This window comes from Octopus bimaculoides, chromosome 4, assembly GCF_046866305.1.
Source record: "Octopus bimaculoides isolate indiv1 chromosome 4, ASM4686630v1, whole genome shotgun sequence".
Classification (NCBI taxonomy): Eukaryota; Metazoa; Mollusca; class Cephalopoda; order Octopoda; family Octopodidae; genus Octopus; species Octopus bimaculoides.
The window spans coordinates 90,154,279-90,171,202 of NC_142931.1; the positions used below are offsets into that span (position 1 = coordinate 90,154,279).

At 38.3% G+C, this 16,924-nt stretch overlaps 2 protein-coding genes across 3 annotated transcripts in view; one reads left to right on the forward strand and one right to left on the reverse strand.

The window, feature by feature from the left end:
* Nucleotides 1-7,570, reverse strand: part of LOC106869980 (palmitoyltransferase ZDHHC4) — a 40,730-nt gene extending 33,160 nt beyond the window's left edge. The window contains exons 1-2 of one of the 2 annotated variants that reach the window (XM_089350960.1): nucleotides 7,459-7,549; nucleotides 4,882-4,941 (exon numbers count right to left, since the gene is read on the reverse strand). The gene's annotated coding sequence lies outside the window, so the exon portion shown is untranslated. Of the gene's footprint in view, nucleotides 1-4,881; nucleotides 4,942-7,458 lie in introns of both variants that reach the window. The other variant, XM_014915928.3, reaches the window with a different exon arrangement.
* Nucleotides 7,571-14,493: 6,923 nt separating this feature from the next.
* LOC106869982 (ethanolamine-phosphate cytidylyltransferase) overlaps nucleotides 14,494-16,924 on the forward strand; it is a 54,438-nt gene continuing 52,007 nt past the window's right edge. Inside the window, exon 1 of the mRNA XM_089350963.1 lies at nucleotides 14,494-14,703. Within this exon, the coding sequence (XP_089207089.1) occupies nucleotides 14,660-14,703 (44 nt within the window). The 5' untranslated portion in view covers nucleotides 14,494-14,659. The remainder of the gene's footprint in view (nucleotides 14,704-16,924) is intronic.

Genomic DNA, 16,924 nt, shown 5'->3' on the forward strand with positions numbered 1-16,924 from the left:
TTAATTGTGTATCAGAAATTCTGAAATCCCCAAACTTTCAAAACCTAAACATTTTCAAGAGAGAGAATCAAGAGAAATGAAAAATTTCCTAAAGAACTCAGAAAAGTTTCCAAAACGTTGGGGGTATTATATGTGAATATAAAATGGGAAAGGAAAAGTGATATATAGCTGCTTTATGTGGTTAACAAGCTGAAATGAAAGTGTAAAAGTAGATTTGCTTTCGTGAAAAGTGAAGCAGTCCCAAAATAAAGCTACTATATGTCATGTAAAACTAAATAGTGCCAAATTAATATAATTTTATTTTCATAACATACCGTATTTTAACATGTATTAAAAAAACCCACTAATTTTGGGGGCTTAAATTTGGAAGAAAGGTTTTGTAAGGGATTATAATACTATCCATGTATAAGAAACTCCCATATTTTTTTAACCTAATTTTTGACAAAAAGGGTTCCTTATACACGTTAGAATATGGCATATATAAGCTGTAGTATGAAACGTCAATAGGGAACATGCATAAAATTGGGTGGGTCCCATCTCTTAAGCTGCCATATCATACTGAAAAAAAATAAACAATCATTCTGAAATTTTAAATACTTTTAGTTCCAATAATTTCAGATCACAGGTTATCAACTGTATGCTCATTACCATATTTACAGATTATAGTAAACTGTCACAGGGTAAAAATAATTTTAAATATCAGAAAATTTCTTACACACCATAGTTTTAACATGAAATAAGCCATTATTTTCACCTTTAAAATGTTAGAAATACTTCTGATAAAAATGTAATACATCCAAGTGTTTAAAAAAGATGATGATGATGATGACGACAATGATGATAATGTTGGTAAGTGTTACTTGTAAAAAAGCAAGTAATTAAAACAACAAGTGTCACATTCATAAAATTATGCCAATGAGTACTGAATCTGATATGAGATAATATTGAAATAAAATAGAATCATGCTTCAAAGTACTAATAGAGCAAGAATTCAGTAAAATTACTCATAATAAAATTAATAATAGATCTACAGTTTTATTTTCTACAAAATCTGCAAAGAACTATCCACCTTCATGATATAATGATAGAAACAAATTGGATTCTGGGAAATTGAGAGGACAAAGAGCAGAAAATGTATTGTTATTCAAAACTGAAATTTAAAAAGGTTTCACTTTCCTAGAACCAGTAGATTAAAACAAGTCTTATATTTAGTTCACAATACCATATCCAACCCCATTGTAACACAAATGTATATTTTAATTAGGTGACAATAATGGTAACTTTACCTTTGCAAAAGACTGGTTCACAATGTTATAAAGCACCAACATACAATACTAAAATAAATTTTCAAAAGTATATTCCTAAATAATATAGAAAAGCAAATCACAAGACTGTTATGACAACTTAAGTAGCTAAATAGGTAAATACTGCAATAGACTATTTCCAGCAATAATTTGCAAAATTGATACATTAAACATAAGTAAAGAAACAAATTTAAAAAGTTGTTAGTAAATTATGTGCAACCCCACTCATAGGTGCAGAAGTGGCTGTGTGGTAAGTAGCTTGCTTACCAACCACATGGTTCCGGGCTCAGTTCCACTGCGTGGCACCTTGGGCAAGTGTCTTCTACTATAGCCTCGGGACAACCAAAGCCTTGTGAGTAGATTTGGTAGACGGAAACTGAAAGAAGCCCATTGTATATATATGTATATGTATGTGCTTGTGTATCTGTGTTTATACCCCCAACATCACTTGACAACCGATGCTGGTATGTTTATGTCCCCGTAACTTAGCGGTTCAGCAACAGAGGCTGAAGAATAAGTACTAGGCTTACAAAGAATAAGTCCTGGGGTTGATTTCTTTGACTAAAGGCAGTCCTACAGCATGGCCTCAGTCAAATAACTGAAATGAATAAAAGAAAAAAACCACACAAACTATAATGCCTCAGAGCTGTTAATACCTTAGTAGTCCATCTATTTCTATTCCATATAATTGTTCAGCAAAATAATGTAAGTGGCATTCTACCAAGTAGCAAGTATCTTGCATTGAAACCCAAAAATCCAATACCGGATTACAAAATCATTGATACTTTTGAACATCAAGTATGGAAATTAAGTTTCAACACATTCCAAACATTAAGAATGCCACTTCAGTTTCATCTGTACTCAGATATATGAAGTCAGCCCTTATGTTATTCAACAAACAAAGTGTAAAGAAAAGTTAAGAAAACATGAATAGAAACACAATAAAGAAATTGCAAGGATTTCAACTGGATATATAAAGCAGCTATTGTTTATACTATTAAACATTTTACAATCCATTTTGTGAACACAGAATTGTTTCAAAATATCTTCCATTTATTATTCACTTCATTCTTGAAGCTTATTGATTTTCACTTGCAGTAACATTAGTGTTAGAAATAATTGATATATTGCTAATAATAAACCAAATACCTGTCTTGCTTTAGCTTCTACCTATTAAAGATAATAATAGAATAACTGTTTCTTACATTTTAGAGTTTTAACTTAGAACTATAAGGTACCACATATGCGTGATTCTGTGGGATAAGTGCAGGTAAAGCCGTGTGATAAGAAGTTTGCTTCCCAACCACATTGTTCCAGATTCAGTCCCACTGCTTTACTCCTTCAGCTAGTGTCTTGTACTATAGCTCTGAGCCAACCAAAACACTGCGAGTGAATTTGGTATACAAAAACTGAAAGAAGCTTTTCATATATATGTAATACATGTATATGTATGTGTGAGTGTGTGTTTGTGTCTCCTTGTCTTGACATCAGCTGATAACTGAAATGATTATTACTGCTATGTAAGTAATGTCATTCATTTCCAATATTCTGCGAGAACATGTCTGGCCATGGAGAAATATTAAATTACTTGGAAACGGATGAGGGTTGGTGACAGGATGGGCATCCAGCTGTAGAAAATCTGCCTTGAATAAATTTTGTCTGACCCATGCAAGCATGGAAAAGTGTACATTAAAGGATGATAATATTTTATATATATAAATTAGATTAACACACTGCCTACAGTACTACAGTAGCAGTTATGCACTTGCATGCCACCTTGAGCAAGTGTATAGATATAAGGAAGGCTGTGGTTAAGAAGTTCTCTCACAAAGACATAGTTTCAGGTTCAGTCCCATTTCATGGCACCCTGAGTAAGTGCTTTTTACTATAGTTTCAGGCTAAACTAAGCCTTGTGAATGGATTAGGTTGATGGAAACTGAAAGAAGCCTGCTATATATATGTATATGAAAATATGAGGGTGTCTACTTGTCTCCCTTCATTTTCACATTGCATAATGTCAAGACAAGGTAGTTTTGAACATCATACAAGCATTGTTTTTCATTTGCAATCACTTTCAAAAACATATCTGGCCACTGTACTGCTTGTGTCCAAAGGACTAAGGAAAATATTACCTTGCTTGGAAATAGGTGTGGGTTGGTAACAGAAACAAATCTGAAAAATACCTTCCTCAACCAATTTCATTTGACCCATGCAAGCACAGAAAAGTGGCTATAATGATATCATATGTGTGTGTGTGTGTGTGTACAGGGTGTGATGGGTAAATTGTCACCATTTTATATTTTTAATTTCGCACATGTGCATTGTTTGTTTTTGATTTTGTATATAGTATAGAGTAGGGTCAGTTGGGCACCGTCTGTGAGAAAAAAGCTTCATGATGCAATTCCCTCAGCCAGAAATTTGGAAACAACATGCTGTACTGTTTGGCATTCACGCCGGAAGCTCCAATACCAACAGATGGTGAACACACAGAACAACCGTTGGATTACTGTGTCCCTAAAACATGTAGCGAGAGTGATAAAAATCAAACATCCAGTCAACATCATGGTGTTTGGTGTGATCACTAGTGATGGCGACATTATGCCTCCAGTCATCTCCCATATGGCCTCACACTTAATACAGAGGCCTACATCAAGTGTCTGAAGGAGATAGTGCTGCCTTGGGTCAAGAGGGTGGCTGCTGGAAGACTCTATATCTGGCAACAGGACTCTGCACCATGCGACACAAGCAGGAGAACCCAGTCATGACTGTTAATTTCCGAAACCACATCACCCCTAACATCTGCCCACCTAACTCACCAGACTGCAACCCCCTTGATTATTATGTGTTGAGCACAGTTGAGTGAAAGACCAACAAAACTCTTTGAACTGAAGGCAAGGACTATGGCAGCATTGACCAATTTAAACAAGGAGAGAGTCCAGAAGAGTTGCAGGAGGTTCCGAAGTTGAAGCCAATGACGATTTTATTGAATAAATTGTCTCTTTAGTATTTCAAGATATTTTTATGTAATTTTGATAAATATATCTGTTAAAATGAGATGTCAGTGTTATTTTCCTCCTCACATTTCCTCTTTTTCATGCACTATGCTTCTACTTATCTCTTGCTCCCTGATTCTTTCCTCAATACCCTGCTCCCTATATCATTGCTATCCTGTTGTTCCCCACCACAGCTATATACCAAGGTTTCATTAGTCACTGTATTCGCCATCCCCACACTCTTTGCATTCATGTGAAGTCTCTACTCCTTACTCATGCACCTTTGACAATACCCTACCATTTATATTCTGAACCCCATACCTTGAGGGTATGCCCTGGCACTTTGCCACCATATCTCTCTCTCTCTCTGACTGGGTAACTATGTATATCCTCTACAGCAACACACACGTTTCTGTCTTTCTGGCACAAGTCCAATGCCTCTTACTCTCTCAAGGGATCTTTGTTTTGCATGTTACTTGGTGACCCTGTCAGTGCAAGTGTCATGTAAAAAGCATCCAGTTAACACTGTAAAGTAGTTGGTGTTTAGAAGAGCATTCAACTGTAAAGACTATGCCAAAACTGACCTTGCCTGTGCTGGTGCCACATAAAAGCTGTCAGCCCATTCTGCAGGGCAGTTGAGAAGACTGAAAAGAAATGAAGCAAGCATGCTCCATTGGACAGTTAATGTACATGAGCATGAACATGTACAAATGTGCTAAGAGAAAAACTGGTCATAAGAAGAATCAGATGTAGTGCAAGAAAGGAAGCCACTCTGATATTGATATGTGGTGTGTATGAAAAAGGACAGCAGTATAAAGAAGTGTGTATTGCTAGATGCAGATGAAGTTTGCAGAAGATGGAAACCTGGGAAGACTTGAGACAAAGTGATAAAGACTGATCTCAGGACCTTGAACCTCATGAAGGTGATGACAAAGGACCAGAATGACTGAATGTGTGGTTCTGAAGAAAACCTGCCCACCTCAGTAAAATTGAGTTCTGATAGAGCTGTCTGTGTGTGTGTTTATGCACAACTGGGACCATTACCCAATTTCCTTCCTCTTCAAGACACTCCATCACCTCCCTAACAGCAGTTCTTCTTTAATACCACTTATTTTTCTTACAACCCAGAACCATTTCACTTGTTATCCATCCTTCATCCATTAACATTCTCTCCACCAGCACTTTCCTTGCTCATCCACCATACGTCTCACCCACCTCATATACTACACCTGCCTCTCTCTTCTCTACCCACTCCTGCAATTGACCCAAATTATGTCATCTTCCTTTCATCCTTCTATTTTCTGCATCATCATTACTGTTCTGCTGGTCTGCACAGATATCTCCATCTCCCCCAACTCACCCTCGGTCCCGCTTCTTCACTTATTCCTACCAACCTTGTACTTTGAAAGTCCACACTAACACCTCCACTTGATCATTCCCAACCTCTCTTCTAAAATGTGAGTAGTCATGTAGTTGCTCTACAGCAAGAGACCTGTTCTGTTCTGGTCATTTTCTTCCTTATTTTACCCCTTTTTACTCCTCATCTCCCAAGGGTTTATAGTCTTGTAAGCTGCATGGCAAACTCACTACTGCTGATGTCATGAAAAAAGCACCCAGTACATGCTGTAAAGTGGTTGTTGTTAGAATAAAAAGTTTACCAAAGCAGACAATGGATCCCTTCAGATCTGGCCAAAATCATCCAATCCATGCCAGCATGGAACATAGACATTAAATGATGATAATGATGATATAGGGAAGATGTACAAATTTGTTAAGCAAATTTCTTTTTAGACATAAAAGCTTTTGTCATTAATTGTCAATACCTACTTCAAGATGAACTTAATTAACTAAGCTCATCTAATTTCTTTTATTATATACTATTATATTTTTAAAAATAACTTATCACAGTAGCTACACTCAGCTAATATGTGGTTAAGAGTGAGATGATATAAGAAGGAAGCATATTTTTGTAAAATAAATGAAAATCTGCACTATTCTGCTTGTCATCAGGCTCTTGCATTCGAGGTGGGCCAGAGATTTTGAGAAAACCTCTCTCAGTGACTGCAAAGGAGGCCTTTTTGATAAAAAAAAAAGTATCTTTTATAAATCTTTCTAAGATTTTACTCTCTTCTTTTACTTACCACATTTATATACACACAAAACAGACATAAATCATGCGTATTTAGCCCTGATTACTAAAGCATTTGATGAGTAGTTTGAAACGGAGCAGTTTGAAATTGGACTTATTACCATCTTTGCACGAGCCTTATTGTCACACAGACATGCATTCAAGTGTTACGCATTTAATTGCTTTAACTATGGAACAAAATCGAAAATATTGAAATTTAACACCATGAAACAATGTTAGGAAGGCCTATAAATTTATGCATCAAAATAGAATATTTATAAAATGTTGGATTTCCATGCGTCTCGGCAGTAATAATTTAAGATTTTTTTTTTTTTTTTCACAAAGATTAATTTTTAATTAAGTTATGGTTAGGGTTAGGGTGAACAGTTCGTTGGATGGCGTGGGATGTTTTTAGTGGAGTAGCCGAGGTCAAATCGTTCCATATTTATGAGAGACCCGTGGTTTCCGTAAATATGTACAAGAGCGACCTACTGGTTAGATATTCAACATCCAGTATGTGTTATACATACATACATACATATGTGTGTGTAATATCAGCAAAATATTGATTTCAGATTGTTGAGATATTTTGCTCTTATCAATAGACTATAATTAAAGTTTATCAGTACTAAAATAATATAAAAATTATCTGTAAATCGTAAACTACAAAGAATATAAACAATGCCTTTACGAGTTATAGTGGGTGGAATGTATATTTAAAAACAATGCCTTTACAAATTATAGTTAATGTAAATTTAGTTTCGTAGTTATCAAAACGAATGCAGATTACAATTCCAATGTCCGTCGAGTACCAATAATCTCACAAAAAGTTTGAAAAAAAATAATCAATCATCGAAATATATTAGATTAAAAATATCAATTCAGGAACCCACTGACAACATCTAGTATTTTTTTGAAAATCGAGATGATTACAAATAATTATTAGCTAGCTAACTTTCATTCTAGAAAGCAGACATCTCAGAATGCACCCCAGTATACATGAATTGTGTTTAATAAATTTATATATACCAACCCGTGTTAAGAAAGCTGAGTTCCAAGACGTGCTAACATACCTCCCACGCCGGGGATGATAATCGATAGCAGTAGAGAACAAATGAAGAAACGGTGTTTAAAGACAAAATCGCTTATATAGAATATATCCTCTCACACGAATTTTTTTCATAATGTTATAAATGTAACAGATTGATCTTAATCAATTCAGTTATCTAAACTGAATTTTATTTAACATAACGGTAGGGATGTTCTTAAGAAAGACTATAGTGCATTAATGAAATTACATTTTCCAAGGAAGAGTCTTTTGAAGTAGGATACAGTAACAGCATGATAAAGTGATGGTTTGTTGCCAACTTAATGTGGCAGTCCCAGGAAAGGGAAGAATGCTACTGCTATTTAGCCTCAGGAAACAACGTTTCCAGTTGGCTATGTGACACAAGCGTTCTATGTCCTTAAGTTTTCAAACAGGGGAGATAAGCACCTCCATCCAGCAAAGCCAGCATCCAGAGACTAGTTTCAGAGTCATTGCTCTTCATCAGTCTGGAGTAGCTTGGCTTGCTAGCTGAATTTTTTATTACAACCATAAAAGTCGTCAACACATAGATGGGACAGCACAGGACAACACATACAAAAAATGTTATGATGCGTTCGAATGATACCTATTATTTAAAAATATTGATGATATAAAATAAATAGTCTTTTCCTTATGAGTAAGGGATATGCCCTGTTGCCTCAAAGGCCCAGCAGCTATCTCCTTCCTTTTATTTTCTCCTTTTTTCCAATGCCGATTAAGCAGAGTTCCTTGCACCCACCTTTCTTAACAGCTTTCCATCTTTCCTCAAACACACTTTTGTACAGGGTCCTTCTCTCTAGCTCTATCTTGCTCTTCAGATGATATTTGAAGTATTGTAGCAAACTAGGGCCAGAGATGAAGGACCCCGTCACGAATCCTTGCAATCTAATCTTCCACATACATTCCTTCAGCATCGCAACTGTACAGGAAAAACATGCCTCACCTTCCTTCGAGAGTCTAGTTGGTGGTATAATCTTTATTATAGATTCAGCCGATAGCTGAACTCTTCCCAGATGCGACAACACGTGTTCGACGTAAATTATCAAGCCTGACAGCTCTCGACAATGTACAAAAGCGTGCTGGACGGTTTCGCCGTCCGGCCCACATCTTGGACATGTCGTTGGCACTGACATTCCGTGCCTGGATAACTTATCTTGAACAGGTAAAGCGTTCCCGTAACACTGCCTGGTGAGGGATTTTTGGTTATTATCCAAATACCCTAACCCGAAAGTTTTTTGTACTTTTTGTACTGTGTTCCTATCAAATAATATTACAGCCTTCTGAATAGAATCATATTTAGATGGCTCCACAACCATGATACAAACAGACAATCTAAATATGTATGTATGTATGCATACGTGCAGATTTGTATGTTTTGTTTTATGTATGTCTTTTCGTGCATATACTTGCATATCTACAAAGTCACATATATACTTAAATGATAAACTTCTGGAAAGTTTTACAGATTTTTACAGTTCTATTGATCGGTTCACGGTTTAGCCACTGCCAGGTAGCGTGTTTAATTTGTTTACTGAACATCGCCTCGAATTCCCCCTTGTTTTTCAAAAATCCCCCCTAAATCACAAAATGGTGGGGGGATCTGCCCTGTTTTTCAAATCCTGGCAGCAACACTGTAGCTGGAAGCAGGACAATAATCTAATTCTACACTTTATCACATTCAAGAATATAAACACGTTTTTAAGTACAACACACGCGGAGTCAATAAGAAACACTGCCTTTCACCAGCACACAAGGGTCGGCACTGCGTGAACGACAGTGCTCTCTCTCCCTAGTGTGCAGCTTCCTATATCTGACATTTGAGCATGCACACAACAGCCAAACACCGCGTCGCTGGAACTGTGAAGCGCACAGTTCTATACAAGGATTTTTGCATTTCTTCATAAACTAGGGGATGGCTACTGACATTAAGCTTAAGGATTATATAATGTACAAGTATAAAGAAATAATTAAAGAAAAAAAGGACTCATTATATTGAACGTTATCGATTATATCGAGTGGAAATAGGGGGTGCTGCAGTTCTGCAGTGCCTATACACGAGCCACCACTGATTGGTTGTCACATTTTACTGCTTATCCTGCTTTCCTGCATCTCTGTCCCTTTTCTGCATCAGGTATTAGGTTGATATTATCTGTTCCTGGATTGCAAATGCATACCCTTCAAAGTGGGAGGTAGTAATCCGGTTGTTGGTCCACGATAGACTGCTTTGATGATCAATGTTACTATCATGCCGGTACTTTTTACCAACATATCCATTCATAGTCTTCTGCTCATACGCGCTCATCCATTCATCTGATACGTTGTGGTAGAGTCGTGCAACTTCTTTGGGCATGTATTTGAGGTTATATGGCGGAAGAAAGACCGGAAGGCGGAAGTGGGGATGAGATGATATCACGTCGGCGAGTGAGAAGAAAAGTTTCCCTCTTTATCACCCCAGTTCACTCCTGCTCGCCTTCAGACATAGCTACATGCTGTTCAGAGCCACCAACTTCCCACACATTGAGAACAGCTCTCGTCTATTCATATTCCGATTTAGGTCTGAGATCTCCTTTCCTCTGTGAAACACAAGCCTGCCCACTTTGTCTCCTTCAAGCCTGATCCCCAGCGCCGTACCTCCTTCTATAGCCTCTGGCGGTTTTGTTGTCAGCCCGAATTTCTTAAGATGATCCACGATTTCTTCTGCCGATGCCACATTCTCATCTACCAAGAAATCGTCGATATCAGCTGGTAGCCTGCTCTACTTTGACCTCTGCCCAAAACCGCCTTGAGGATCTTCGCCATGATCTTCGGCGTCGAACTCAAGCCGAAACCCAGTTGAGTCAAGCAGTACGTTCTGCCCCTGTACCTCACTAGTTGGTACTCCCACAACTTCTCTGATACATGGAGCTGCAGATAGACCGACTTATGATTGACGATCGTAGCCGCTTTCCTTATTCGCCTTCACTTACGAAGGATTTCTCCACACACGTCTGTTAACTCGCCACCCATATGACAGGACACATTCGTTCAATTCCCTGAAGTCTAGCACCGGTAAAACCTTATTTTTTGTCGGCTCAGCCATGAACGGTAGCACACCGCCCGTCGTCTCCTCACTCCATAACATCAGAATGCCCTCCTATATCTACCTGTTCACCTTTGTCTCGAACTCAAACCTGCCTTCTCCATTCAGTGTGTACTTGTAGCAGCTCACCCTGTTTCTCAGTAGATGTTATTCCGAGTGGGGTAGCAGCGGTTTGTCGGCTGGAGGGCACTGAGCTAAGGAGGCTGCACAACATGGGGGTCGACAGGATGTTGTTTTTGGCTAGGACAGTCGACCCCGATGTTATCAAGGAGAGCGTTTAGAAAATAATAGAGAATTGCAACAGGTGCCAATCGATCGATCCTGCCCCGAGCACACACGAACCAGGAAAGATTTAGATAGAGGAGGACTGGATACAGAGCTGCATACAGGCCAGGTGGAAACGGGATTGTGGAACGGCACCACCGTATGATTAAAGCCATGGCTGAGAGGGGACGAATCTCCCCTATGGAGGCAGTCTTCTGGTACAATATGTCGCCCAGGGTAGGGCAAACCAAAGAATCGGTCCCGCACAGGGCCATATTCCAGTAGAAATGGAGACACCTGAGCGTGGTGCCGTAGCAGCTAGAGGTGGAAGAGATTACATCTCAGCAAGTTAGAGACGAAGTGTAGGTGAAGCTCCCGAACGCACAGTGCACAACGCAGTAGGAAAAGAAAAGGTGACCGCAATCAGTACTCTGAATAATGTATCAGTGGATGGAATGCTGCATCACGTCTTGGATATTCGTAGGGTGATTAGCTCTTCTGATGACGAAGGGGAGGGAGAAGATGACTCCATGACCCTACGGAGTTCTCTAAGGGAACGTCGACCCCACCCGCAGGTGGACGGACAATTACGAGACAGAACAGGGGAGCAGTGATCTTTAGATCAGGGAGTCGTATGAGGGAAGGAAGACTGGAAGGGGGAGAGAGATGACGTCAAGTCGGCGAGAGAGAAGAAAAGTTTCCCTCTTTTTCATGCTATTTGCGACAGAGGCGAAACGTGGCGACAGAGAGGTCGTGACAACATATGCTAAGAACTGAACAATCTGCAAGTCGAGGTAAGAACGACTTATTTACGTGCCTTCAAACCACAGGTTATCAGACAAGAAATGCTGCTCAAAGCGCTGCCTTCCAAGTCTTATGATGTTACCAGCTTCATGTATGCAAACTTGGTCAAAGAATGCACTTCGACTCTTGGTGGTTAAAAGATGTTGCCGAAGAGATATGATACGACATTCAAAGGCAGTTTGAATTGATGTTAAGCCCCTGCCGCCTTGTTTCCATTTTAGGTAAAGGCGATCTAAGTCACTGTTGATGTGAAAATTATGTGTACTTGTTAGTATCTTCCGGATTTTCACATCAATGACTCGGATCTCAAGTGTCCAACCAAGCAACCCAAATGTTGGTATGAGTACTGGCACCGCAAACACATTGTGGGCCACTGTTTTATTGAATGCAGAGAATTCCGAGGTCCAAATTTTCTTTATTTGGCTGTAATATTCTTTAGTGACATGTGTTTTATTACAGATGCCATTGTAAGGTATGTTTTCATCCACCCCTAGATACCTGTAACATGCCTCATCGGATATAAGGGAAACAGTTAAGTCATTGATGTATGTATGTATGTATGTATGTACGTATGTATGTGTATGTATGCATGCATGTATTATGTATGTATGCATGTATGTATGTGTGTATGTGTGTATGTATGTATGTATACTTAAAACCAGTAATTGCCGTTGATGTTCCATAACAGGCGGTTCAACAAATTCACGTTTATAAAAAAAACACCAAATTTAAAATTTTGTTGAAGTCTATATACACGACTAAACTCTTGACGGTAGTGTCCCAACATAATTGCAATCCAACTAGTGGTAAAAGACTAAATGAATTAAAATACAAAAATACCATGACTTAATTGAATCAATATATTTATATCATTATAATTGCAACAATTACTTCACGATATCTACAAAAATGCTTGACATAACTTTTTAGTCGAGTGACAGCAGCACTGCCTCCACCACTTTGATTGCGAGCAGCCAATCTCTTACAGCATAGAGAAACATCAAACAGCACCAACACTTACATCACCACTGTCATCATGACTTAACGACCGGAAAAGAAAAAACCGTTGCATGGGCAATACTCCAAATGAGTTGGGGAAGCTGATGTAGATATGAGAACCCATCTGTGTCGATATATGCAGATGACATTACCGTAAAGGTATTGGAAATCATAGAAATCGAAATGATCGGTACCTTTCTAAATGGGAATTCTCACAGGGGCAAAGACTAATATGTCGATGGACTTGTCACTTGGTACCTAGAAAGGCAGACAGTGTCGTTGGACAGTGTCGTTGGACAGTGTCGTTGGACAGTGTCGTTGGCCGTTGAACGAACAGTCAGTTAATTTGCTTGGAGTTTGATTGTCTGGATCTCCAAACGGATAAAAATGAGATGCGTAAAAAGGTGGTTACGAGCAGGGTGGCCAGGTTCACCCAGAAAAAGGGCTGAAAGGAAGCTATCCCTGAAAGGCAGAGGTGGCGACGCATATCTCGCATCCGTTACATATAGCCACTTGACTGCAGCACATTGCCCTAGTGCTTGCTTTGGAGGGTCTACACTTCCAATTATTGTGGAAGGGACACGTCCCACTGGTCTATTTGCTGTCAACATTCTTTGCACAAATGTCTAAGTATGTTGTTGATGTTGCTGCACAGGTATTGCATTGATGATGCAGCATCTACAGCTTTCCTATACGGTGAGATGTGCTCGCTTTTTATTAGGCATGTCTTTCCAGAGCTAATCCCCTTGATGGAGATGTAGTCCTGGATCAAACGAAGACCAAGGCTGGGAGCTTTGTATCTGAAATGTTGTCAGGCACTCACAAACTTTTATAAATCGGGCAATACGGTTGGTGGAACTTGCAGATTGGCATTCTATAGAGGAGTAGTTGTGAGGAAGAACGACAACGCTTTCAGGGAAACTCTAGGTGTTGTCGAGAATTAACTGGTTGGCCTGTTTCGGCGAACTCTCGGCCCAGGAACGAAGGAAAACTGCCAGAAATCCTGGTTTGGCAATGCTATTGGGATAGATGATATGGAAATGCTGTCATCTGGGGACCTGTCCAAGATGCATGCGGGGCATTAATTTTTGCACTCATACTTTCAGTGTCCAAGTATCACTGATTTATGGAGTTTTGTTGAACAGCTGTTGTTGCGAAATAGGATCAGGCTAATAACCGACCAAAAATTAATCGGCTGCCTTCCTTTGGCAAGAACTTTCCCCCTGTCTGGTGATTATGACACAAAAGATTGAGTAGTGGACGAGAGTAAAGACACTGCTTTTTGGCTACACTTTTATCAATTTCTTAAGTTTCACTTGGAGAGGAAAGCGAGCGGAGGAGTATGTACTGCCATTCCTATAAACCCTCTGGAAGGCGGGTGGGAGTAGCGAATATTTGTAAAAGAGCCTCTTCTGAGCATGTTTTTGTCGGCCGAGAAACGAGTCTGGTGACGACGAACAAGCCGAACTTCGGAGTCGCATTAAATATTTTCCTAATAAAAATATGCACTCTACCAAAAAATATTGAGTAATCCTTCAGTTTCAAGTTAATTTTTTTTTATATATATACAACTTAACATATACACAAACATCAATGCACACATACACATATGACCATTTACATGTATATATACACGCGCGTGATTGAAGTATGGTACTGAATATCCAGGTGTGATATACTGAATTCTGTACGCATAATTTTTTTACTTAATAAACGTTTCTTTCTTCTAGTAAGATTTTAAAAACTTATCAGCAACTACTGTCAATTCAGAGAAATAGCTATGTTTAGCAAAGGGAGATTAACAAGAACATTTAGTGACGGTGATGGTTTAAAGTTCACCCGATAATTTTTCTGCCACGATTACACAATCATTAAAAGCAGCAGCAGGGTGTTGTCACTGGATTTATATCTTGACAATAGCACTCCTCCACGTTCACATTCGGTATCTAACGACACGGAACGTCACTTAGTTATTTTCGATAAATCAACAGCAACCACAACATGGCCCAAAGCGAGAATCAAGTCCGAGTTTGGGTTGATGGATGGTGAGTGTATATCGGTTCTATTTACAGTGTCAGTTGTACATTTATTCACTAAGCACATTTATATTTTTGAATGCACAACTGTATATTCAACTGGTGTATTGATCCTCAACAGCAATGAAACCTTTACATTTTTCCCTTTCTCCATGAGCACATCGCTATCATTATAATTTACACCTTCGGTTTACCTATTTATAGTTTTGGCACGTATTCGTTTTAACGTGGATGTTTAAATTCCGTTTGTAACTTTTTTATTTATTTATTTTTTATAAAGAAAAGCCGGTCTTCGAATTTTTGTTGTCAATATCAAAGATCGCAAAGAAAAGAAATTTCTAATGATTAGGATTATGGAATTTGCAGCTGCTTTCTAGCTTTTTTAAAGTGCGTGAACGCGAATACAATTTTTTAAAGTACTTTGTATATTATATTACATGATATCTTTAAAAAAACAATGCTTAAACAACTACTTTTATTTTCCACTTCAGTTTTAAACAGCAACAATTCAGCATAATTTATTTTTCATGTGGTTTTGTATTATATATGTATCATATACATACGTGTTGTATATGGAATTATTAAATGGAGAATTCATATATATATATATATATATATATATATATATATATATATATATATATATACATATATATTTAAACATATATATACACACACACATATATACTCATACATGTATATATACACACATATATATACACACATAACATATATACACACACACATATATATACACACACACACGTGTGTGTGTTGATTACATGTCATCACAATAGTAACATAGAAAGCTAGAATATAGTTTCTCCCAACCTATATTTGATTATTTGTCCAATAGATAAAAGTAAATGCTACGAGCATTTTTGGATCATACGATTTATCGCTGCTGTCAGAGCTCGATAGTTTGTCGTGCTGTTTTTACTGACTGATTTTCTGTGTTAGTTTTCAACCTATCACGTGATTTTCCTCCGACAAAACTTTATTTCATTGCCCTGACAACGTTACAGCAAGTAACAGCTTGAAACTACGGCGATCGTACTTTTGAAAATATATTTTCCTTGTCTACTTTTCAGTTCACCATCTGTTCTAATATACATGTTTTCAGTATATGTACTTGTGCATGGTGATCAGTGTCCATGTACCATTACAGATCCATAGAATGGATCTAATATCTATGATTTTAGAAATATTTTTTGATAGTTGTATACAATTCGTATCATTGCTTTGTAATACATACATACATACATACAATGCATTTGTGTTATCAAACGGGAGAGAAAAAGTATTGAATATATACAGTATAGTTTATATATTTCTCAGTTTCATGTTAACTGCGAGTCCTGCAAACAGCTTAAGATGGATCTCTGCATGATTCCACCTATCAAATTCCTACTGTCAAGCTCAATATTGTAGTAAAAGTCAATGTCATTTGCAGAAGGGGCTTTGCTTGCTCTCTCTCTCTCTCTCCCTCTCTCTCTCTCTCTCTCTTTCTCTCTCTCTCTCTCTCTCTCTCTCTCTCTCTCTCTCTCTCTCCTGTCTGTTTACCCATACACAACCGGTGTTGTCAAATAATGTAACTTAACGCTTCGATACATTAGTCGATAAAATAAGTGCCAAGTTGAAATAAGTATTGGTTCGATATCATCGACTACAGTACCCTTAAATGTGATAAGTTCCTTTGCGTAGCTCTAGTTCATTGACTACATCAGTGAATTAATTGCATATTTTTAACGGTTTTATCTGCAGGAAAGGGTTACAAAGACCCGTGAGATTGATAAAGTTCATGTCCCCCAAAATAACTGCTGATTGACGGTTGCGGAAAACATGGATAGGGAAAGTCAACCAACGAGCTGAAGTTCTGTGAAAGCAGGCTAGGCGAAGTGATTAGTACATAATTTGAGTGAAGAAAAGAGAAACGAGTGTTGAAAGCGCCAGTGTAGTCGTAGTGCCAGCCTCTTTCAAGAACCTGCTGTTCTCCGAGGTACTGTGTTTTGGCGGCTCAAGCCACGGTCAGCGTGGGCCTTTTCATTTTCCGTGCAACGTTGAAATTTTGGTGTAGAAATGATTTAGTGGTCTGCAGTGTCAGTTTTGACAGTGCCTGCTGGCAACAGGCTACACTACTGCATTGGATCTGGCTCTACTGGTCTATCTTTCCTCAATCTCTTTCGTCCACACCCTCATTGGTGAGGTACTCGGCAGTATGACTGAACCT